This window comes from Amphimedon queenslandica, unplaced genomic scaffold (genome assembly GCF_000090795.2).
Source record: "Amphimedon queenslandica unplaced genomic scaffold, v1.1 AMPQUscaffold_13507, whole genome shotgun sequence".
Classification (NCBI taxonomy): Eukaryota; Metazoa; Porifera; class Demospongiae; order Haplosclerida; family Niphatidae; genus Amphimedon; species Amphimedon queenslandica.
Window position 1 is genome coordinate 385,089 of NW_003546257.1, and position 21,082 is coordinate 406,170.

General features: G+C 37.1%; 9 protein-coding genes across 11 annotated transcripts in view; 7 read left to right on the forward strand and 2 right to left on the reverse strand.

The window, feature by feature from the left end:
* LOC100638711 (N-acetyl-beta-glucosaminyl-glycoprotein 4-beta-N-acetylgalactosaminyltransferase 1-like) overlaps positions 1 to 2,215 on the forward strand; it is a 3,691-nt gene extending 1,476 nt beyond the window's left edge. Inside the window, exons 9-21 of the mRNA XM_020008696.1 lie at positions 4 to 36; positions 133 to 222; positions 297 to 352; positions 402 to 477; positions 537 to 558; positions 666 to 779; positions 877 to 926; positions 973 to 1,076; positions 1,120 to 1,192; positions 1,401 to 1,475; positions 1,522 to 1,600; positions 1,799 to 1,925; positions 1,974 to 2,215. Coding sequence (XP_019864255.1) covers positions 4 to 36; positions 133 to 222; positions 297 to 352; positions 402 to 477; positions 537 to 558; positions 666 to 779; positions 877 to 926; positions 973 to 1,076; positions 1,120 to 1,192; positions 1,401 to 1,475; positions 1,522 to 1,600; positions 1,799 to 1,925; positions 1,974 to 2,085 — 1,011 coding nt within the window. The 3' untranslated portion in view covers positions 2,086 to 2,215. The remainder of the gene's footprint in view (positions 1 to 3; positions 37 to 132; positions 223 to 296; positions 353 to 401; positions 478 to 536; positions 559 to 665; positions 780 to 876; positions 927 to 972; positions 1,077 to 1,119; positions 1,193 to 1,400; positions 1,476 to 1,521; positions 1,601 to 1,798; positions 1,926 to 1,973) is intronic.
* On the reverse strand, positions 2,152 to 4,705 carry LOC105316587 (uncharacterized). Its single transcript, XM_020008748.1, has 9 exons — positions 4,673 to 4,705; positions 4,181 to 4,489; positions 3,805 to 3,841; positions 3,623 to 3,718; positions 3,401 to 3,499; positions 3,298 to 3,338; positions 3,020 to 3,226; positions 2,624 to 2,661; positions 2,152 to 2,554 (listed from the first exon to the last, which is right to left on the reverse strand). The coding sequence occupies exons 2-9, from the start codon at positions 4,463 to 4,465 to the stop codon at positions 2,368 to 2,370; spliced, it is 990 nt and encodes a 329-aa protein (XP_019864307.1). The 5' UTR covers positions 4,466 to 4,489; positions 4,673 to 4,705; the 3' UTR covers positions 2,152 to 2,367.
* A 232-nt stretch (positions 4,706 to 4,937) lies between these two features.
* LOC105316589 (probable Ras-related protein Rab7) lies at positions 4,938 to 6,751 on the forward strand. Its single transcript, XM_020008749.1, has 2 exons — positions 4,938 to 5,218; positions 6,091 to 6,751. The coding sequence occupies exons 1-2, from the start codon at positions 5,021 to 5,023 to the stop codon at positions 6,568 to 6,570; spliced, it is 678 nt and encodes a 225-aa protein (XP_019864308.1). The 5' UTR covers positions 4,938 to 5,020; the 3' UTR covers positions 6,571 to 6,751.
* Positions 6,752 to 7,317: 566 nt separating this feature from the next.
* On the reverse strand, positions 7,318 to 11,477 carry LOC100640527 (RNA-binding protein 39-like). 2 transcript variants are annotated; one of them, XM_011411599.2, is made up of 12 exons: positions 11,177 to 11,477; positions 10,454 to 10,590; positions 10,315 to 10,386; positions 10,034 to 10,263; positions 9,704 to 9,840; positions 9,403 to 9,495; positions 9,272 to 9,345; positions 8,801 to 8,987; positions 8,162 to 8,372; positions 7,990 to 8,101; positions 7,604 to 7,785; positions 7,318 to 7,552 (listed from the first exon to the last, which is right to left on the reverse strand). In XM_011411599.2, the coding sequence occupies exons 1-12, from the start codon at positions 11,264 to 11,266 to the stop codon at positions 7,455 to 7,457; spliced, it is 1,623 nt and encodes a 540-aa protein (XP_011409901.1). In that variant the 5' UTR covers positions 11,267 to 11,477; the 3' UTR covers positions 7,318 to 7,454. The 2 variants fall into 2 exon arrangements, with proteins under 2 accessions (XP_011409901.1, XP_019864309.1); XM_020008750.1 differs by having other exon boundaries at positions 10,454 to 10,986; positions 11,177 to 11,269.
* Positions 11,478 to 11,581: 104 nt separating this feature from the next.
* Positions 11,582 to 14,214, forward strand: LOC100640654 (cysteine desulfurase, mitochondrial-like). The gene is made up of 16 exons (XM_003383738.3): positions 11,582 to 11,759; positions 11,817 to 11,872; positions 11,946 to 12,062; positions 12,192 to 12,275; positions 12,396 to 12,449; positions 12,514 to 12,612; positions 12,676 to 12,769; positions 12,840 to 12,889; positions 12,963 to 13,047; positions 13,089 to 13,164; positions 13,215 to 13,296; positions 13,355 to 13,460; positions 13,526 to 13,607; positions 13,679 to 13,762; positions 13,861 to 13,950; positions 14,008 to 14,214. Exons 1-16 carry the CDS (start codon positions 11,612 to 11,614, stop codon positions 14,069 to 14,071), a joined length of 1,371 nt encoding a protein of 456 aa, XP_003383786.1. The 5' UTR covers positions 11,582 to 11,611; the 3' UTR covers positions 14,072 to 14,214.
* Positions 14,215 to 14,309: 95 nt separating this feature from the next.
* LOC109593735 (uncharacterized) lies at positions 14,310 to 16,247 on the forward strand. The gene is made up of 5 exons (XM_020008753.1): positions 14,310 to 14,657; positions 14,933 to 15,109; positions 15,295 to 15,457; positions 15,511 to 15,645; positions 15,903 to 16,247. Exons 1-5 carry the CDS (start codon positions 14,517 to 14,519, stop codon positions 16,115 to 16,117), a joined length of 831 nt encoding a protein of 276 aa, XP_019864312.1. The 5' UTR covers positions 14,310 to 14,516; the 3' UTR covers positions 16,118 to 16,247.
* Positions 16,248 to 16,301: 54 nt separating this feature from the next.
* On the forward strand, positions 16,302 to 17,922 carry LOC100638840 (group XV phospholipase A2-like). 2 transcript variants are annotated; one of them, XM_020008752.1, is made up of 4 exons: positions 16,302 to 16,569; positions 16,615 to 16,765; positions 16,821 to 17,023; positions 17,071 to 17,922. In XM_020008752.1, the coding sequence occupies exons 1-4, from the start codon at positions 16,494 to 16,496 to the stop codon at positions 17,820 to 17,822; spliced, it is 1,182 nt and encodes a 393-aa protein (XP_019864311.1). In that variant the 5' UTR covers positions 16,302 to 16,493; the 3' UTR covers positions 17,823 to 17,922. The 2 variants fall into 2 exon arrangements, with proteins under 2 accessions (XP_019864311.1, XP_019864310.1); XM_020008751.1 differs by having other exon boundaries at positions 16,302 to 16,765.
* Positions 17,914 to 19,498, forward strand: LOC100638967 (group XV phospholipase A2-like). Its single transcript, XM_003383809.2, has 4 exons — positions 17,914 to 18,091; positions 18,151 to 18,304; positions 18,354 to 18,565; positions 18,686 to 19,498. Exons 1-4 carry the CDS (start codon positions 18,007 to 18,009, stop codon positions 19,426 to 19,428), a joined length of 1,194 nt encoding a protein of 397 aa, XP_003383857.1. The 5' UTR covers positions 17,914 to 18,006; the 3' UTR covers positions 19,429 to 19,498.
* A 53-nt stretch (positions 19,499 to 19,551) lies between these two features.
* On the forward strand, positions 19,552 to 21,082 carry LOC100640908 (group XV phospholipase A2-like). The gene is made up of 4 exons (XM_003383740.3): positions 19,552 to 19,701; positions 19,752 to 19,905; positions 19,954 to 20,171; positions 20,248 to 21,082. Exons 1-4 carry the CDS (start codon positions 19,620 to 19,622, stop codon positions 20,997 to 20,999), a joined length of 1,206 nt encoding a protein of 401 aa, XP_003383788.1. The 5' UTR covers positions 19,552 to 19,619; the 3' UTR covers positions 21,000 to 21,082.

Genomic DNA, 21,082 nt, shown 5'->3' on the forward strand with positions numbered 1-21,082 from the left:
GAGGAGCCCATTGAACACTATAAAGGATATTATAAGGTATTATAATGCATTGAAAAAGGTGCTATATTGCAACAATGCATTGATCAATGTGTTTGATGTCAAATTACATCATTATGCTATTATTGTGTACAGGTGAGAGAGTCTGGCATTTTCCCATGGGATGAGAATAAATACGTTTACAATAATAAAGAAAGATTTGGTAATAGGAGAATCACCGAATCAGTGAGTTTGATCAGAACCTGCATGGTCTTGTGTATATATGTTAAGATCATTTTGATTTTTCACTTTAATCTCAGGTAGCCCAGTCTGTTCTGTTACTCTATAGAAAAGAGTTTAGCAAGTTTTATACAAAGTAAAACTAGATTTTATCAGTTCCTTTATTTCTCTTCCTCTGCTGATAGTCGTAAGGTGAAAGGCATCCATTATTTAGTAGAAACTAAGGATCAGTCTTACGGATCTCGATTTCTTTTAGAAATGGTGAGAGAGACACTCACGTACATGACAGTCATGTGATTGATCTTTATTGATAATTGTAGGATATTCAATTAGAGAATGGTGGTAAGTCTGCACTTATATGTCTTCAAGAGCTCCTGTGTACTTAGTGCTATTAGCATTAAACACTTTCAATATTTTTACACAAACTGTCTCTGTTTATTTACATGTAGATACAATGCAAACATCAGAATATGTTTATCTACCAAATAAGAAACGAGGAAGACTCTGCCACACTCTAAACTTTCAATGGAAGAGAAACATCAATGTTTACATTGTAGTATCAGGTAAGTAAACTTACTACAGAGGCTGAATAGTGAATAAGAGAAGTATATAGTCGGTGAAAAGTAAATAAATGACTTGAATTGATATTTTGGTTTTTAGTAAAGGATCTTGGTGAATGGATCAAGCATCTCATTCACAATATGGTGGACGTATGCTTCTACACTGCACAACTGTGGCATATCTTTCTTTTTTTAGATTTATCATGCTACAAATGACAAGCATTTCCAATTGGTTATTGTTGATTATAGTAGCGACGACATTGATATTACCAAAGAATTGCTAGAAAGCTCTTTGCCACAGTAAAATATATTATAATGATAAAAGAAACTGATTTTCTCTCAGTTGGAAGGTTATTTCTCTGGAAGGTCCTTTCTCAAGAAGTGCTGGACTACAAGCAGGAGTTGACTATGCTTCAGTAAGAGAGCTATAATGCATTAAGATAGCTATAATTGTATCTTAATAATTGGGGGCAATTTTGGAGCCATTTTTCCAAAAAAGCATGGGCAGGGATTTTTTTCAAAAATTGGACTATTTTGTAAAATGGCCATAATTCAAGTCAGATTTAGTTCAAACTTTCTACACAGCATAAGGTTATCAAAAATTAGTGTATTATTTCTATTTAGGATAACAACAGCATTGTGATGACAATAGACATGCATTTGACTCTACCACTTGATTTCATTGACAGTGTCAGAAAGGTGCATCCATCAGTATCTGTTAAAGTTTAAACTCTTTATATAATAGCATACTATTGAAGGGAAGATGGCGTATGCACCAATGTTCTTCAAACTAAGTGAAGGATTCTCTGAGAATAATGTAGATGGTACGTCTTCATAGCTATTTTTATGCTTTAAAAATTAAACTGATTATCAAGACCAATACACACTAGACAGTTACTATAAGACCTTGAGCAAATGGAAATCCTTTACTTTTTGCATGCTTAGCGTGACTATCAGTTATAGACCTATGTACAATGACCTTCATAAAAATAATGTTATGAAAGTCTTGATTCATTATTTAGGATACTGGCAGATTGGGACATTCGGCTTGTTTGGGATGTTTAAAAGTGATTGGGAGAGAGTGGGCGGGTTTGATGTCATCAACTACAAGTACAGGTGGGGAGGAGAAGACTGGGACCTACTCGACAGGTAATACCAAACCACGTAAAGTAATTATTAATTTGTTCCTTTAAATAGAGTCGTATCTATAGGTATCGAAGTGTTTAGAGTCAGACCTCCAGGTCTCTTTCACTATTATCACACCAGAGCAGGAATGTGGGGTTTCCATGGCAATAAACTTAGTTGCTAGGTAGCAGCAATATGTTGCTAAGGAATGAAAATGATTGACAGAATTTTGATTCAGTATAATGATCTGATGTGATGTCTGAACTGTTTATAAAGGATAATAAAATGTGGTATATTAGTATTATTATTTTAAATAATACCGGAAATAAAAATGGGAACAATGATGATAATAATAATAGTGGGAAAATAATTTAATTGATAAGCACAAAAATAACGAGTGAGAGATTTTGTAATGAATGGTGAAAAATATGAAATATAAATAACAATCAAATTGTTACGAAATTTACTACTTTCGCTTCAACTTCCTCGAACTTTTCTCGTCTGAAGATGATGAAGAGTTTGACTCATTCTCTCTACTTTTGATCTTCTTGCGTGACCAAGGATCAAACCAATCATCACCACGATCAAAAACCTCCTTCGTCTTTTCTTTAATTCTCTTTCGATTCTTTAGCTTTGAGTCAGTACTATCGTCACTATGAAAAAAAGAGTCACAAAATAAGGTAATTTTTTTAAAATTAAAAAAGGTCAAATGTTAGTCTTACTTTTCTGAGTCGTTGGAACTTGGAGTGTATTGTCTTTCCTAGTGGAAAAAAACAATAAAAGCTACATTGTAATCCAAATAAAAAGAAACTTTAAAAATTCATAAAAAATCCAATTTTGATCAGAATCAGCTCAAACTTGCTACACAACATAAGAACATGTATATGTATCAGAAAACATTATAAAAATGAAAAATTCTCTCCCAGTCATTTTTGGCAAAATTTGGCCCGTGACCCTGTACTATAGTACAGGGACTTTGGCCCAATTTTTGAGTAACTTTGAAAATTCGTAAAAAATCCAATTTTGATCGGAATCAGCTCAAACTTGCTACACAACATAAAGATAATATGCTTATAAAATCTCTTTAATAGCTTTGAGTTCACATAAAAAATTCAAACCTGTTTCAACTTTCTCCTTAAATCATCAGTTCCTCTTTTTCTCCCTCTTCTCCTCCTCTCCTTCTCCTCCTCCTCCTCCTCCTCACTCTCCCATCCTTTGGTGATTGTCCTCAGTCTATGCCAACCGAGACTTTCCTCAACCTTCTCTCGACTGTTTGGACGTGGGAGACCTTTAGCCCTTCCTTTAACATGACTAGGAGGTGTGGCCTAGTAAATAAAAACTAAATAAAATTAATATTCACACAACTCTATACAAAATGAATCAAAGGCTGGCTTACCCACGCCATGTGACTATACATACTGCTAGGTATCACACGATCTAATAATAATAATTATTATTATAATGATATGCCATGTGACTATTAGGTCATGTGATATTACCATATAAGGCATGAATGCGATCAATAGATATTGGCTTGTGGGATACAGCATAAAGAGTGGGAGGGGCCAGAGAGAGATGAGGACTATTATGAAAAGCATCTAAAAATCACAAAAGGAAAATACATTCGTACAATACGTAGTTTAATAGAGTAGCAAAATACAATGATAATATTCATGAAATAATTTTAAAATCATCTGTAATGAAATGTAGTACTGGTTTACCTCTATCTCTTGTTCTTTCACTTCTTTCTCCTCCGATTTCTTCTCCTTCGGGAACCTCGTGAGCGAATCTACAGTCATCGCCCCACAAGCATCGACCTATACATGATTATGATCATCATTAGGATGCTTGAGGAACTTTTCTCATTATAAAAATGCAATAACACTCTCTCTCTTTCTCTAACCTTGAAGAAAATGTCTGCAGATGTTTGAATTGTGCGCCTGTAAAATAAATAAAATAGTAATAATAGCAAATGTAGCTGAATTATTTGTATGTTATTTTACATGCAGAAATTACACAAAGAAATTATTCAAAGCCACAGGCAGAATTGATACTCTAATAGCTTGAGATTATATTGGCTAGAGAGTCTTGAAAGGAAGCCAAAAATAATAAAATAACCACTTTCAATTAATAGGTAGCTAGTATATATTTTTCTGACCAAAAATATCTGCTGACTTTACGAATTTTGAATAGAATGCATGGTATACATTTACATTATCAAAATTTTGGGCTACAAACAATTTTTAAGGAATAACACATACACTGATTCTTAACCAGACCTGTTTGGTTCCAGCTTGTAAAGACTCGTCCGATAGCCTCTCAAATTTACGCCTAGGGGAACAAGAGTCACCAAAAGGAGGCGTGACCTCTTTGATCTCTCCGTCCTCATCAGAAGCAAGTTCCCCATCCTCTGAAAGGAGTCTGGAATGGGTGTGGCTGAAGGAACATCTTTTCTTTACCTCATTCTCCTCCCCCTCCTCCTCCTCTTCGTTGTAGTCCAAATCAGGCTCTAGTGGTGAAAGGAGAGATGATGGCTTCCCGTCTGGAGGAGGAGAGGCGGCCATGAGAGATGACAAGGAGGAGAAATCCTGAGATATGAAAGGGTAGAATCATCATCCATTTTAATATTTAAAATAGAAAGGTCAAAAGTCTTTATTCATAGGCTCTTTATAAAAATATTTACTATAGATATTACAGTATTTAACTCACTCTCTCTCTCTCACTCAACTCTCCTTTCAGCAAACAAAACCAAATTGTCACTAATAACTGACCAATCCTATCTTCCTCAGGCTTCCGGTCCTGCATTAACCAACCACACCTTTCATAATAATTATTATTAGCCAAACCTTAAATTTATTCATGATCATAGATGTGGTCTTTTTGCAGAATACCGGTAATAATAAAAATTTGTTTTAGTGAAAGTGAAAGTATTTTTTGTTTACAAGAGACAGCCATGTGATGATATGAATTGAAAAAATATTATACTATGCAAGAGATAATGAGCCACTCCTTCTAAATAGATTAATTATTTAATTTGCAGCTCAGCCCATCAGCTCTGCTGCGTACGTGCAGAATTAGAAAACCGATTCTTTCTCCTCCTCTTTTTAAAGCAGCAACCAATGGACGAGGTAAAGATAATCCTCTTAGGAGACGCTGGTGTGGGCAAGACGAGTCTCATCAACTGCTTCATTCACGAGGGAGACGGGCTGGGTAGCTCTGGCAAGCGGAGTGGATCCGGTGGCGGCGTGAGAAGCTCTCATTACGATCCAGACGTGAGAGTGAAAGAAGTGAAACTGAGCGATAGCAGATCAGTAAAGGTAGGCATAAGCCCTCTTTTGTATTAATACTGATGGCTTAGTGTGTGTGTTTGTGTGTGTAATGATTAATGCATGTACATTGCTTAATAATGTATAATAATATTAATGAACAATGGTACCATTATGATATTGTTGTGATAGAGACCCTCACCACTATAAAGGGCCCATACTTACACACAAACATCATTTCCTACACATTTTCTTTGCCTTACAAAGCTACACACACATATGGCATGTTTTGCAAATAATAAACTTGAAATGACTGTGCCAATGTACCATAGATGCATAGTTTGCAAAATAATGTCTTTCATTACATTTTACTTTAGTATAAATTGACTTGTTATGCTATAGCCTCTGATTGTCCATGTGACATTATACTCCTTAACCACAATGGGTTTAATGTCTAATATATTGAAATTGTTTATCAGTGAACTTATATCATGTTTTCCTGATATTAAATCATCAAGGAATACCAAAGTGCATGTTGAAATAGTCAATAATGGTCCAGCTGGCTCTGTTCGGCTATTTTGCACCTCCTTTATGCCAGAGGGCAACCATGGCATGCCAGACACAGTCACTAATTTGTTAAATACCTCAAGACACTTTCTGATCAGTCCATGGTCAGGTGTCTCATTTACTGATATTTAGTTTGTATCAGCCAGCAGATTACAAGACTAGCTATAATAGTACTATTGCTATTATCTTGCAGCATTAGGTAGCTAACTGTTTTATCACTAATAAGTCACTGTGTATCATGATTCATCTTCAGTTTTAATGTATAAAAGCAATTAATAACCTCCATCAGTTTTAATGTATAAAGTCTATCTCTACAATGACAATGGTGAGCTATTATTTATATTTCTCTTTTCCAGACGTACCTACATGACAGTCCTAGGAGAGAACACTCGTTCAATTCGCAAAGTGTAGCGCCTAATTTTTACCGCAATGCAGATGTAGTCATACTGGTATACGCAGTGGACGAGAACCCAACATTGGAGGCACTGCAGGACTGCTGGGTAACAGAATACGCCAGCTACCAAGACGTAACGAGTACCTCGTGGATAATCGTTGGTAACAAGAACGACCTCCCTCTTGACATAGATCAGAAGAACCTTGATCATCTGGTCCAGCGACTAGGAGGACCTAGTGAAGTTGTGACCCTATTTGCTTCGGCTAAAACTGGGAAAAATGTCAAAGAGGTGTTTGAGATTGCTGCAAAGAAAGGCCACGACAGAAGGAAAATGAAAGAAGGGACTTTGAATTTAGCCGATAGAAGAGCGATTAAACCTAAAAGTGGAGGAGCAGCTGCTGGTGGAGGTAGCTCAAGATCAGGTGGTGGGGGGTGCTGCTAAATGTAATTAAACTCTAAATAGATAGATGATAGAATTACTTATTATTATTATTGTTGTTGTTGTTATTATTAATCATTATTTGTTGAAATATGCTGCACACTATGTCCCTTGCTTGGTATAATATATGTTAAAATTGTCCCGTTACTAATTATTACTATTATTATTATTTATTTTAATTCAACAAAAATGCAAAAATTTAATTTATGCTTATGAACTGTTTGAGGACATTTCACTTAACAAAAACTGCAAAAGCATTTGTAAAAGCTATCAATAGTATCATCAGATAATACTCCAGTGATCTGTGTCACTTAATACAGTGCTATCAGGGCCAAAACAGCTACTACTGTTTCCTTGCCACCATAAAAGGTTTATAGCTACCCTCCCATTCACACGGAGGTTAACCAAGTTATCAAAACTGGCTGACATAATGAATGGATGTCAAATAGTTTTGTGTTTACTCCTTTCTCTGATGTAGTATTGTGATCATTATGATTTTTTACATCTAGTATTGTTCCAATGCAGTCACATTCAAAAAACTTTCAAATACGTTATTGGATTGCTACACAAGCCCTCAGTATATTAAATGGTATGGGTAGCACCTACTCTATTGTGAAACTGAAACAAGCTCTTTTATCTAATGTAAACATAGTCAAGCAAACAGATGAAAGCGTTGAAAAAAGACACTCATGCTACCACCATAACACGTAATATGTGCAGCTATGTCCATGTAGCTACAGTTAAAATACAGAAGATTTGGTTTCCCAATAGAAGGAAAATCAGGACATGTTTGTCATTTAATAATAATAATAATGATAATACAAACAATGTGTATCTTAACAACAAAAACAACAACAAAGCAGTAGCATATTTTCTGTCCATATTCCTCAGAGCGAAGGCTTCAAAGGTACAGTCGCTGCAAGAGCTCCCGGGAACTTCAAATGATACGTATTCTCTGGAACCAACTCGGCATGAATGACGTTACCTTTTAAAAAGAGGCATGTCAAACAATAACCACACCCACTAATTATCTCACCTGCATAGCGTCTACCATTAAAGGAGCCAACAGCGGCACTGGCAGTCTGTGGGGTCTGGGACTTTATGTAGACTTTGCCCTGGGAGAACTTGTCTACATGAATATGGAAGATGTTTCCAAACTTGACGCATTCCTCAAGCACGTCCTCGCGTATCTCTTTGTCCCAGTCAGAACCAGTCTCCCTGGAAATGAGACGAACAATGAGAGATGCACACGTACATGTACATGCATAGAAAATGATATTGGGAGCTACATGTATGTTAACGCCATTACTTTTTATATTGTAATGATATTATTTTAGTATACGTAAATATTAGAATAAATACGAAATGGCTTGTATCATTTTTTGGATTAAAATTAAAAAAACAAATTACAAAAAAACTAACTTTGAAGGATCGAACATGTTCCCTATCACAAAGCAGCAGGAGGTGATACAAGTAGGCATTGTTGGCACAGCAAAAGGAGGAGGAGGGACCTGAACACCAGGTATACTCATATCTAGGAAAGAAACACCGTCAGCATAAACCACGCCCCAACCACACCCACTATACGCTGTACCTGCATTATGACCAGCTGCTAGTTTGTGCATGAGAGCAACACGAGATTGAGGGGTCATCCCCACACCGACGTCCATGTCCTCCCCGTCCAGTGAATCAATGTTGACCAGGCTAGTGTCCACCGTCCCATAGTTCACTTTCATTGGACGACCTGCCAATTCAAATCCATTGAGGTTAGCCATCGCCCTCTCAGCCGAGTCGGAATCACGAAACTAAAGAAAATTAAATTAATGACAAAAGTGACATCAAACAGGTGAAATAGTACACATGAGCTACCCACAAGTCTTTAGTTGATGAAGTTGTGTTAAGAAATAGCTTTCAATTTCATTTTATGAGTGGAGCAAAAGGACACAAACCAGCCTCCCAACTGAAGGAGGTTGTGATTAGCATTCAGTTTAAGCGTAGTATTCATGAGCTCTAGTTTACCAAAGGGCTCAATGCCATACACTAAGTCAACAGCTCATTCAACTGTTACACCTTTACAAAAACAATTCTTTGTCACTCTTAGAAAAACAAAATGACTGCGATTCAATATAAAGGGCTATCCTCTGATTTAGTATGATAATATGTACATGTAGAAATAAAATAAAATAATAATACTTAGTTCAAGACTACAAGTATAATAAGATATAAGGTGTACCTCGACAAAAGCATATCCCCTGGACACATTGGTAGCAGTGTCCCTCATGATGCTGACCCTCTCCACGTTACCAAATGGGCTAAATATTCCTTGCAACATGTCCTCTGTTATATTGTAATGCAGGGAACCAACATAGAGCTTCTTAGGTCCCTCGGCTTTCTTTAGATTCTCTGCAGCAGCTGCTAGTCTGGAAAAGAAAAATAGATTCTTTAGATACTCATAACTCAAAAAATTCAAGTCGGAATCAGCTCAAACTTTCTACAGAGCATAAGGACATCAATATGTATTAGAAAATGTAATAAAAATTAGGGGTGATTTCGGAGCCATTTTTTTGATAAAACCATTATAGCCTTGGGTATTTTTCAAAAATTGGCCTCTTTTTAAAAATAGCCATAACTTCTTGTCAGTAAACTTTCTACACAGCACAAGTACATCAATATACACCGTAGCACATGTACAATGTATAGTTACCTGTTTTTCTCGGCCATAGTTGGTTGAATCATTATCGGTATCCCATGAACCTTTTGTCCACTGAAAGAAAGAGCCTAATTAATTAACAGTTATTAATTAAGGAGCTAATTAATGATGTGGGTGGGGCTTACAGTAAACACGCTGCTCTCTTCTTGAAACTCAACATACGCTATACCTTTAGATCGCCTGGACTGTCTGTCAGCAATTATGTGTACATCACGAACCTAAGGCAAAGAGGAAGTCCTCATAAATTAAAATACCATACATAAGGTACATGAATGTAATGTTCTAATTTTTTTGAGCAATCAGTCAAAAATAAGCGAATTTTTTACATAATTTTTGTGTGTAGTTGCATATAATTTTTCTGAGGTGGTGTGAAAGTAAAATCCTAAGGAATTTTTTAAGCATACATGTACATGTACATGTACTTACAACTCCGGCTCTCATGAAGAAGTCCTCAAGGTCTCTATTGGTTACTTTGGCCGACAGCTGCATACACATGATGGTCCTATTGTCCCTATCAACACTCGGAGGCTCTAGGTCAGGTGACCTCTGACGCTTGTAGCTACCTAAAATATATTTTAAAATGACGCGACACAAATTATGTTTTTTCATCATTAATTATGACCATCTCACTTCCTGTTTCATAATTCATTTTTAATAATTTTTAATTATCACCAGCTCCCTTCCTGTTTCATAATTAAGACTACACTAGTTCTTTACAATAACTGAATTACAGCACACAAGGAGACTTTCCCTCACCTATAGGTTGTGCAACTGAAGGAGGAGAGTTCCTATCCCTGTCTCTCTCCTTATCTCTGTCTCTCCCTTTGTCCCGATCCCTATCTCTATAATCTCTGTCTCTGTAATCCCGGTCTCTTGAGCGATGGCGCCTTCTGTCACGAGAGCGGGACCGAGACCTTGATCTGTGGCGATGACGACGATACTTGTGTCTGTCTCTGTCCCTAGAGCGGCTTCTGCTTCGCCTTGAGCTAACAACCAAATAAATAAATAAATAAGAATTTAATTTGCAAAGTATGTACCTTCGTCTTCGAGGAGAATGGGAGCGGCTTCGTGAGCGAGAGCGAGACCTACTACGTTTCTTTTTCTTACGTCTAACATAAAATAAGAGAGAGAGAAATAGAGTTAGCGTAAATAGTATAAATTAAATTAATAATATACTTCTTCCTGTCATCTTCATCACTAGGAGGAGGAGAGCCAGCCTCTTTCTCGCTTCTTTCGTCAGGAGATTTATCATTATTATTATTAGTAGTAGTAGCAGTGGCATTGGTATCAGAGTATAGAGCATTGGTGCTGTCCTGGGGATAGAAAATTCCAGAAAATGTGACGTTTTGAGTAAGAGAATACATGAAAAAGGAGAGAGATGAGAGAGAGAGAGAGGGGGGAATGTAAAAGAAAGGGATTGAACAAGAAGCAAGAGTAGAAGAAAAGAGAAAGAGAGAGAAAGTAGAAAGGATTATAACAGAAATCAAATCACCCTTTACAAAGGCTAATAATAATACTACCATTGAGAAATACAATTACTGAGTCTCCCCCAAATAAAAAAGAGCATACCACTTTTTAAAAGAGAGATCAGGACTGTAACGACCGTAGGATCTATATACTGTGTATAATAATGGTAATAATGTGTGTGGGTGGGAGTGTGTGTGTGTGCGTGATCATGTCATGAGGAGTGCTCCAATGTGTCGTAAACCCTAATATAGAACAAACCGTTACCATAAAACCCTCAATTGTACACACTAGTAGTAATAATAATGCACACACACACACACACACACAGAGGACAGTATTAATTAATTATATTAATTGAGGGGTGTGGCTAAGTTTAGCTCGATTATTTTACATAGTAATAGCTTATTTATTGCTTTAGCGTCAAAAGCTTACCACCTCCGGTACAGGAAGAGGCTGGACTTTGTTGTAGGTTTCCTCAAGGAGAGCTTCGACGTCGAAATCGTCAGCTTTATCAGCCGCCATTTTGATTTATATGGAATAACACCAGGAGCAGGGATTCGTGGGACAATAGAAGGACTTCAAAAGAAACCAAAATGTTAGAATGTTCGTAGCAGAGCACCTCCTTTCCTTTATAATCCTTCAAAGGATGAGATTGGAGATAGAGAATGAATTCAGAGCAACTTTAGAATCCTCACGTTGACGTTGCAAACGAAGATGTACGGATTTTTTGCACTGTTTTACGGAGAAACATTGATCTAGAGCTAGTCTACGGAAATGTAGAGGCAATCCGGATATTGGTGGTCACGAGATCCGGACATGTGACATCACATGGCTTGTCACGTGACCTTTATATAACATTACAACAATATGGCCGCAACTGCAAGACACGAGATGAAGAGATTTGCTTTCTCTTTGAGTCGAAATGGACTCCTTTGGAGACGAGCCCTCCATCACCAAACAGCTAATAGCCAGCAGACTCAAGTCACTGAAGATAAATCAACGCAAACTGAGAAGAGTAAAGAAAAATATATATTATTCTTGTTGTTTATATATATATATGTTTTTATCATAGAAACAGATGTTGAGCCAAGGCCCTTGTATCTAGATGCTCAAGCAACCAACCCCATGGTGAGATACTATCTACTCATAGCCACATTCAATAATAAATTATTATTATTATATAATAATTATAATCATGCAGGACCCTCGCGTGTTAGATGCCATGTTACCATATTTGGTATCATATTACGGTAACCCTCACTCACGTACTCATGCCTACGGTTGGGAGAGTGAAGAAGCTGTCGAGAAAGCTAGAAAAGTATGTTATTCTCTTATTACATAACATTGCATCATTTTACGTCATTGATTACATAACTTTGCGTTATTAATGTAATTTTTTATCATTTCAAGTGTAGTAATTATTATGAGTGTGTTTTTCTTTGTGTAGCAAGTTGCTGATTTGATTGGTTCTGATCCTCGGGAGGTTGTTTTTACAAGTGGAGCAACTGAGTCTAATAATATGGCCATTAAAGTTAGGAGCCAAAACCTATCATAATAATAATAATAATAATAATAATAATAATAATAATAATAATAATATTTTTGTGATGTTTTATTTCTTCATTTTTTGTATTGTCTCTTTACTCCTAAGGGTGTGGCTAATTTCTATCGTTCTAAGAAGAATCACATCATTACAACACAGACGGTATGTATACATGTACATGTATCCTTTTCATAATTCCCCTCTCCCCCCTCTCTCTCCCTCTCAGGAGCACAAGTGTGTTCTTGATTCTTGTCGGTTTCTTGAAAACGAAGGTTTTGAGGTCACCTATCTCCCCGTCAAATCAAACGGAATCATTGATCTACAAGTTAGCATCATCATTAATGATCATGTGACTATCACGTGATCATCATCATTATTATATTAATAGGAGTTTAAAGACGCCATTAGGCCCAGTACATCCCTGGCATCAATAATGACAGTGAATAATGAGATTGGAGTGAAGCAACCAATTGCCGAGATAGGTTTGATACAAAATTTTTTAATATATATTTAATCTTAAAATTATTATTAATTATATCATTATTATTGTAGGTGAAATATGTCGAGAAAACAAAGTATTCTTTCACACTGATGCCGCTCAGGTATGACTTACATACTAGAATTGTATCTTTAATTTCAACCAATGAAACCACCACCTTTATACATGTACTATAGGCGATTGGTAAAATACCCGTTAATGTGAACAACATGAAGATTGATCTCATGTCTATCAGCGGACACAAGGTGTATGGTCCTAAAGGTAACCATGCCCAGTAGTTATTAATAATTATTAAGTTAAAGGCGTTGGAGCTTTGTACATCAGGCGAAGGCCAAGAGTTAGGATTGAACCAATGATTAGTGGGGGCGGTCAAGAAAGGTAGAATTATTTAATCAGTTTTAATTATTGTGAGCGTGGTTTATTTACAGAGGAATGAGGAGTGGAACTGTGCCACACACACTGGTTGTTGGACTAGGATCAGCCTGTGAAGTGGCACAGCAAGAAATGGAAGTTAGCATTTTTTTTAGTTTTAGAATTTTTCTAATTTGTACTCATCCTTGCTTTATAGTATGACAGGGAGAGAATAAGTCGATTATCAGAGAGACTGATCCATGGGATCACCTCACAGCTTGATCATGTGATCAGGAATGGAGACCCTGTTGAGACCTATGACGGTGAGCAGGACTACAACATGTACATGTACAATATGTGACTGATACTCACTTACTGTGTATTGCAGGCTGTGTCAACCTGTCTTTTGCTTACGTTGAGGGGGAGAGTTTGTTGATGGCCATGAAACAAGTGGCATTGTCATCTGGAAGGTGAAGATTGTCTTATAATTGTTTTCATGTACATGTACATGTACCTGATTCTACTCTTTGGTTTTTTGTAGTGCATGTACATCTGCTTCATTAGAGCCGTCTTATGTGCTACGGGCTGTTGGGGCTGATGAAGATCTGGCCCATTCTTCTATCAGGTAGGGAGGAGAGAGAGGGAGAGAAAGGGAGGAAGTGAGTTTTGAGTAATTTTAAAATTTGTAAAAAAAATCCAATTCATTTTATGCTTTTTTATTAGATTTGGCATTGGACGGTTTACTACTGAGGAAGAAATTGATTTCACAATTTCCAAGTGTGTAAGTGAAGTTACTAAACTCCGCCAGATGAGGTAAAAATAACAGATTCACATTAATTCAGTTATTATTTTTTTTGTTAATTTTCGTAGTCCTTTATGGGAGATGGTCCAAGAGGGGATTGACCTCAAGTCGATACAATGGACCCAGCATTAGGGAGACTCCACCCATCACCACGCCCACTTGCAAATAACTGTTCATCTTGGTGTCTATTGTCTTGTAAAAATATTTTTGTCTTTTTTGTCAATGATTCTTCTTTAGATTATGTATCGGAAGAAATCTCTCTTCTATTTACTCTCTTCTCCCTTTCCCTCCCTCCCTCACGCTTTGTGTGTACTATACTGTTCACGTATTTGGTTGATTACTACTATAGTAATATGGACTTGGATGACATCTGTTTACATCTTGTGCGACGAATGTACCACAACATTTGTGTTATAATACAGGGAAACTATGCACCTATTGTAGAGTATATAGGCTTGGCAGTGCTTATGTAATGCAATAAAGGCCCGATAGAGTCTTGTTTGTCTTGGACAAGTATTTGTGGGTCCTCTGTTTTCTTGCCTCATTGAGTTTGTGTGGTTTCTTTCAAATTCTTGAGATGTTTAAGTCAATTCATTATGCTCGGGACAGTGGGGGTACCATCAGTAGTGTTAGCAGCGTCATGGCGGCCAGGAGACTGAGACAGAAGAAAGTGGACAAAGACAAGCTCTGCTCTTATAGTAACTTCAACCCCCTTGCTGTAAGTTGACTGCTAGATCCTGGAGAGTATAAGATAAGCTGGGTTTGTTTGTTTGTGGTTTAGTCTTAGATAAACCTGAATGAATTGATGACAATTTTGTGTCTTTTTCACTTTACCATTTGTAGCTAAACAGATCAAAAAAGTCCATTTTGTGTGTGACACTTTAAAAAACTTTTTTTTAAATATCAGTGTGCTTTTGCTGCCACACTTTCAATTATCACTTTGTCATTTTCTCCTCTCAACACTCCATCACTTCCTTTTCTTCATCTCTCCAGTTGCTCAGTTTTGTTCTGTTGTTCATATCGATTGTATTGGTCTCAGTCTCTCTTGGATTGGATCGTTGGTCGTCTCTGAGCATTATGAGAGGCAGTGGGCAGTCTAGACTTGATTCGGCCACATACAAGACACAAGGATTCTCAAGAAGATGCATACATTATGTGCTCAGTGATGAAGTATGGCATCATTATTAAACATGTTTCCTGGTTCATGTACAATTAATATACTACACACACTATCGATTTCCCTTCACTGCCCCCCCCCCCCCCCCCCCCCCCCCCATGCTAAATATTAGTACATTTTTCTAGTATGAGGCCATTATCATGCATAGTAATACAAGTATTATTTTGTTAATTTACAGGTATTGGCGCTTAATCTTCCATCTGAGGATCTTCCCAGGAATAACTGTGTCTCTGTTGGCTCCATAAGCTGCAGTGAAGAGCAGAACTATCTTGAGAGCAGCCATGACTCACCTAGCGTTGATGAGCTACAAAATACTGATAATACTAACGACTGCAAAGAAGGCAAGGGATTTACAATTGAATCACTTCATTTCCATTCTTCTCTTGATATCTAGTTCGCATTCGACTGATTGGCTCCTTCTCCCTGGTTATAATAGGAATATTTGCTTCCTTAGTATCTATGATCTTAATGTTCCCTACATGGAACAGAAAGCTGTTTTTAGGAGGAGCTGCTGTTAGTCTGTTGGCATGTGAGTATAATCTAGTTGATAGTAGTTGGTTGATAGTAGTGAGCCTTGTGTCCACATTTGAGTTACATGTACATCAAACACAAATAAACATTCTCATTTATTGAATATTATTATAAATATGATATTTATTATTTGTATTTATTTTCTTAGTCCTTAAAACAACTGCCTTGGTTTCGTTTTGTTGTTTGTGTTTCAGTATTTTCATTTATAGAGACTAATATAATCTTTCAATTCTAATCTTTCCTTTCCCCCAATAGCTATCTTATTCGGTTCAGCAATGGGTCTCTTTCTAAGCACAGACAGTGATTATGCTGGTTTCTTTTCTCTTAACGGTCAACCCAGCTCTGGTTGTCTTGGCCTTAGCTTTGGTCTTTTTGTTGGCTCCTTTGCTATCACACTAATGTCTTCTCTTGTGGGAGTCCTTGCCTTTTGTTATCGACACATTGAGAAGTGTCGGAATAAGAAAGAGTGATTTATTAACTATCAATCAGTAAAATATTTTAATTAAAATTGTGATTTTGTATTGTCGTTGTATACTTCTTGTTGAATGATAAACTTTTTTGTGGTTTGTAGATGATTTATAATTCAGTTTCCATTTGTAATTATGTAACATTCAAGTGACACTTTCTGTTGCAATAGTGACTCATGCAGTTACTGAAATAACAACAGCAATACACTAGCTTATAGATGTGTATGATACAATAGTAAGGATTGTGTTTAGTCTCAAGGGGAAACTTATTATAAAGTGTGATTGTCACTTCAAAGACAACCCGCTTTTGAGGATACTTCAGTTTCAGTATATATAGCATTGTCAACATCCTAATACAGCACAGTCTTCTGGAGTAACAATGGAGCTCTCCTTTCTCTTGATTTTACTAACATTTCTTCCTGTCTCTCAGCTTGCAAGAAGCCCCATTGTCATTGGTATGTGCATTAGAATGGTCACACTGAAATGTTTAATTTTTTTAGTTCCTGGCCTGCTTGGTAGCAAATTTGAAGCAAAGCTCAACAAACCTGATAGTAAAGCACCCTGTATGAAGACCAGTGATTGGTATACACTCTGGGTTAACATAACAACGATTTTTCCAGATCATGATAAATGCCTGGTAGACAATCTCAAGTATGTATATATGCTTTTAAATTGCTAGTATACTCTTGATATTGTATCTATACAGGTTAATGTATGATGAAGACAATTGGTATTATAATACTGAAGGAATCGAGATAAGAGTGCCTGGCTTTGGTGAAACTGATACTATTGAAGAACTTGGAGTTGATGTACCCTATTTTCATAATTTTGTGGAGCACTTTGTTAAACTGGGCTACACTAGAGGCAAAGATATAAATGGAGCTCCTTTTGATTGGCGTCTAGCACCAGGTACATCAAATAATGTATCTTTAAAATGTTTTAATACTTTGTTGTAGATGGGCTGAAAAGAATCAGATATTACGAAGCTTTGCATCAGCTAATAGAGGACTCTTACAATAGGAATGGACAGACTCCTGTCACTCTTGTTGCTCACAGTTTAGGCGGACCTGTTTCTCTTTACTTTCTAAGCAAGTACGTGTCCTCAGACTGGAAAGCGTCCCGAATAAAACAATTTGTTTCGCTCTCGGGAGTTTTTGGAGGCACTTTAAAAATAATTTTAGAATTAATTTCAGGAGACGAGCAGAACATCATTCGTGCAAGGCCATTGGTGCTAAGAGAGGCTTTGAGAAGCTTTCCAAGTTCAGTATTTCTATTGCCCTCACCAGCGTTATGGGGAGAAGATGAAGCAATAGTAGTGCAGCCTAAAAGAAACTACACGTCACGCGATTATGAGGAATTGTTCACTGATATCAGTTATACCAATGGATCACGTATATACAATGAAGTGAAGGACCTCATTTCTGATTTCCCTCCTCCTAACGTGACCCATTATTGCTACTATGGTAGCGATGTCCATACTCATGCCAACCTTTATTACAACAGCTCTTTTCCTGATTCTCAGCCAGTTCATATTATGCCTGATAATGGAGATGGGACGGTGAATGAGCGCTCGCTTCAGTCTTGTCGCTTGTGGAGAGATAAACAGGTTTTTCCGGTAATAGAGAAATCATTTGTTGGAGTTTCACATCGGAATATGGTTTTGAATAAAGAAGTGCTTGCTGCTATTGAGAAGTTGGTTTTGTCTTAATTGAGATTGCTAAAAAACTTACAACTTAATTAATAACTGTAATTAGATATGTACCTATATAGTCTATAGAGTGTGCCATTTACTTCTTTGAGTGCTTTTTTGATAATACATCTTTTAAATTGAAAAATTGTGGTATTCACAGTATTGATAAAGTATAGACATTACGTACACATTCAGTAATAACATGAAGATGAAGGTGAAGTCATCTTTCTTTTTCCTCTTGTCTGTGTTTCTCTCTGTACAGGCATTAAAGAGCCCAATTGTAATAGGTATGTCCATTCATAGTATGACTGACTAGGAATATGTGGCCCTACTCTCATGATTTTAGTTCCTGGCCTTCTTGGGAGTCAATTGGAGGCTAAGCTAGACAAGGATTCCTCTCCAAATTTCTTGTGCAGCAAAAAGAGTGACTGGTTCATTCTTTGGGTTGAACTTGAGTCAGCCATCCCTGGGGTTGATGAATGCTTTGTGGACAATGTCAAGTAATCCTTCTACTGTACCAATGTGTGCATGTACTATCAACCATTCTAGGCTAAGGTATGATGAGAATACAAAAGAGTATTACAATGCTTCTGGTGTTGAAGTGAGGGTTCCTGGTTTTGGAGGTACTGATACTATTGAGTATCTCGATAAGTCCTATGCTGCTTCGTATTTCAATACTTTTGTGAAATATTTTGAAAGAATGGGATACAAGAAGGGACGGGATTTAAACGGTGCCCCTTATGATTGGCGCTTTGCACCAGGTATGGTAAAATTTAGTTATTATCATCCTTTTTGCTGACATGCCATGCATCCATTTTGATGTTTTGACATCACATGATCATCATGTTGATATTGAAGGCATTTTCTCACTCCATATATAGATGGACTATCAAAGCTTGGCTACTATGATGCCCTGCATCAGCTAATAGAAGATTCCTATAACAGGAATGGACACACTCCAGTCACTCTCATCGGTCACAGTCTAGGAGGACCAACTTCACTTTACTTCTTAATCAATTATGCTTCTCCTGATTGGAAAGCTTCTCGCATTAAGCAGTTCATTTCTCTCTCTGGAGCCTTTGGAGGAAGTGTTAAGATATTTCTTGGTTTGATTTCAGGTGAAAAACGATTCACTTCAACTGGAAGATCTTTAGTTACACGCTATGCAACTCGGACCTTCCCAAGTTATCCTTTTCTGCTACCCTCGTATCAGCTGTGGAAATCAGATGAGGTCTTAGTGACACAGCCTAAGAGAAACTACACTGTGCACGATTATGAAGATCTCTTTACTGATATCAAGGATCCTAATGGAACTCGCATGTATAACGAAGTCAGAAACCTCGTCTCTAGTTTTCCTCCTCCTAATGTCACTCATTATTGTTTTTACGGGACTGACGTTCAAACTGTTGCTCAGATAATCTATGACTCATTCCCAGACCAACTGCCCTCAAAAATTTCACACGGGAACGGGGATGGGACGGTGAATACTCGTTCTCTTGAGTCCTGTGGTCTGTGGAAGGACAAGCAAGTCTTTCCTGTTGTGATGAAGTCGTTTTCCAATGTGACTCACGGGGAGATGGTCACTGATAAAAATGTGCTTGCAGAGATTGAAAAATTGCTATAATTATCATAATTTTATGAATATAATTTAGCTGTTGTGTGCTTGCTTATTGAATTACATTCATAATACTTGAGATTCAGTCACATGCATAGGCCATTTATAGATTCATTCAATTAGCAGTGATTGTTACATAAGAGAATGTAACAATTGAGCCCTTACTGCTTCCCTTAACATACACATGACTATTCAGTAGAATGATGTATGTAACTCTTGCCTTGGTTCTTTTTGCTCACTTTTTCTCTGTTCAATCAACCACAAGGAGCCCTATTGTCATAGGTAAGTATTGTATACTACTCAAGAGAGATTGCTCCATTCGTTTTGTGTAGTTCCTGGTTTACTTGGTAATCAGTTGGAGGCTAAATTAGACAAAGACTCATCTCCAAGCATATTGTGTAAAAAGAAGAGTGACTGGTTCACTCTATGGGTCAATCTTGATCTCGCTGCACCAGGTGTCGACGAATGCTTTGTGGACAACGTCAAGTAATAGCTTAGCAAACCTTGATATATTGATTCTCCTTTATTTTTTAGGCTAAGATATGATGAGAATACAAAAGAGTATTACAATAACTCAGGAGTTGAAGTGAGGGTTCCTGGCTTCGGTACTACCGACAGTATTGAGTATCTCGATAATTCTGCCATTTACAAGTACCCATACTTTAACAAGTTTGTCAAGTACTTTGAAGGATTGGGTTACACTAAAGGAAAGGATCTCGTTGGAGCACCTTTTGATTGGCGATTTGCACCTGGTAAGAAAATAGAATTTATAAAAGGAAAGATACATTATGACTAAGTCTCATTATGTTCATATTTCTCCCCATTTAGATCAGCTATCAAAATTAGGTTACTATGATGCACTATTTGTGCTAATAGAGGATACTTATCGTAATAATGGAGAGACCCCCGTCACTCTTATTGCCCACAGCCTGGGAGGACCTATTTCTTTGTACTTCTTGAGTAAAATTGCTCCTTCAGACTGGAAGGATTCTACTATTAAGCAATACATAAGTCTCTCGGGTGCTTTTGGAGGATCTCTCCATGTTCTCCTTGGAATAATATCGGGAGATGTTGAGGGTGTGTTTACTGCAAGGCCTTTGGTACTTCGTGAGTGTCAGAGAAGCAACCCAAGTCAAGTTCTCCTATTACCCTCGACACAACTTTGGAAAGATGATGAGGTACTGGTAGTGCAGCCTAAGAGAAACTACACTGCATTCAATTACGAGGAATTGTTCACTGACATCAGTTATACCAATGGATCACGTATATACAATGAAGTTAAGAGCCTCATTTCTGATTTCCCCCCTCCTAACGTGACCCATTATTGCTACTATGGGACTGATGTTAAAACCATTGATACATATATTTATGGAGACTCATTCCCTAATGGACCTCCTTCTGGTTTTGTTTATGGAAACGGTGACGGAACTGTTAATGCTCGTTCGCTCCAAACGTGCAATTTGTGGAAAGACAAACAGGTTTATCCAGTTACGATGAAGTCCTATTCTAAAGTATCACATTTTGATATGGTATCAGATGAAAATGTCCTCCAAGATTTGGGAAAGTTATTAAGTACATGAAAATGTTCAGCTGCTGTTTTGTTAGCATAAAGAGCCAAAATTATTCATGATTTATTATTAACCAATAATAAACTAAAATTTAA

Bases quoted from the DNA above. Each gene is read 5' to 3' on its own strand.
- LOC100638840 (XM_020008751.1), top strand. From the start codon at position 16,494: ATGGAGCTCTCCTTTCTCTTGATTTTACTAACATTTCTTCCTGTCTCT. The intron at 16,766-16,820 runs GTATGTATATAT...GTATCTATACAG, and splicing joins TGCCTGGTAGACAATCTCAA to GTTAATGTATGATGAAGACA. The intron at 17,024-17,070 runs GTACATCAAATA...ACTTTGTTGTAG, and splicing joins TGATTGGCGTCTAGCACCAG to ATGGGCTGAAAAGAATCAGA.
- LOC100640527 (XM_020008750.1), bottom strand. From the start codon at position 10,800: ATGGTAGTATTATTATTAGCCTTTGTAAAGGGTGATTTGATTTCTGTT. The intron at 8,373-8,800 runs GTACACCTTATA...AATTTTCTTTAG, and splicing joins GGGGATATGCTTTTGTCGAG to TTTCGTGATTCCGACTCGGC. The intron at 7,553-7,603 runs GTGAGATAATTA...TCTTTTTAAAAG, and splicing joins TAATGGTAGACGCTATGCAG to GTAACGTCATTCATGCCGAG.
- LOC100638967 (XM_003383809.2), top strand. From the start codon at position 18,007: ATGAAGATGAAGGTGAAGTCATCTTTCTTTTTCCTCTTGTCTGTGTTT. The intron at 18,305-18,353 runs GTAATCCTTCTA...CAACCATTCTAG, and splicing joins TGCTTTGTGGACAATGTCAA to GCTAAGGTATGATGAGAATA. The intron at 18,566-18,685 runs GTATGGTAAAAT...CTCCATATATAG, and splicing joins TGATTGGCGCTTTGCACCAG to ATGGACTATCAAAGCTTGGC.
- LOC109593735 (XM_020008753.1), top strand. From the start codon at position 14,517: ATGTTTAAGTCAATTCATTATGCTCGGGACAGTGGGGGTACCATCAGT. The intron at 14,658-14,932 runs GTAAGTTGACTG...TCATCTCTCCAG, and splicing joins GTAACTTCAACCCCCTTGCT to TTGCTCAGTTTTGTTCTGTT. The intron at 15,458-15,510 runs GCAAGGGATTTA...CTTGATATCTAG, and splicing joins TACTAACGACTGCAAAGAAG to TTCGCATTCGACTGATTGGC.
- LOC100640654 (XM_003383738.3), top strand. From the start codon at position 11,612: ATGGCCGCAACTGCAAGACACGAGATGAAGAGATTTGCTTTCTCTTTG. The intron at 11,760-11,816 runs GTAAAGAAAAAT...TTTTTATCATAG, and splicing joins ATCAACGCAAACTGAGAAGA to AAACAGATGTTGAGCCAAGG. The intron at 13,297-13,354 runs GTTAGCATTTTT...CTTGCTTTATAG, and splicing joins TGGCACAGCAAGAAATGGAA to TATGACAGGGAGAGAATAAG.
- LOC105316589 (XM_020008749.1), top strand. From the start codon at position 5,021: ATGGACGAGGTAAAGATAATCCTCTTAGGAGACGCTGGTGTGGGCAAG. The intron at 5,219-6,090 runs GTAGGCATAAGC...TCTCTTTTCCAG, and splicing joins GCGATAGCAGATCAGTAAAG to ACGTACCTACATGACAGTCC.
- LOC100640908 (XM_003383740.3), top strand. From the start codon at position 19,620: ATGATGTATGTAACTCTTGCCTTGGTTCTTTTTGCTCACTTTTTCTCT. The intron at 19,906-19,953 runs GTAATAGCTTAG...TTTATTTTTTAG, and splicing joins TGCTTTGTGGACAACGTCAA to GCTAAGATATGATGAGAATA. The intron at 20,172-20,247 runs GTAAGAAAATAG...CTCCCCATTTAG, and splicing joins TGATTGGCGATTTGCACCTG to ATCAGCTATCAAAATTAGGT.
- LOC105316587 (XM_020008748.1), bottom strand. From the start codon at position 4,465: ATGGCCGCCTCTCCTCCTCCAGACGGGAAGCCATCATCTCTCCTTTCA. The intron at 3,842-4,180 runs GTCTGGTTAAGA...TTTATTTTACAG, and splicing joins TACAAGCTGGAACCAAACAG to GCGCACAATTCAAACATCTG. The intron at 3,719-3,804 runs GTTAGAGAAAGA...AATCATGTATAG, and splicing joins CTGCAGACATTTTCTTCAAG to GTCGATGCTTGTGGGGCGAT.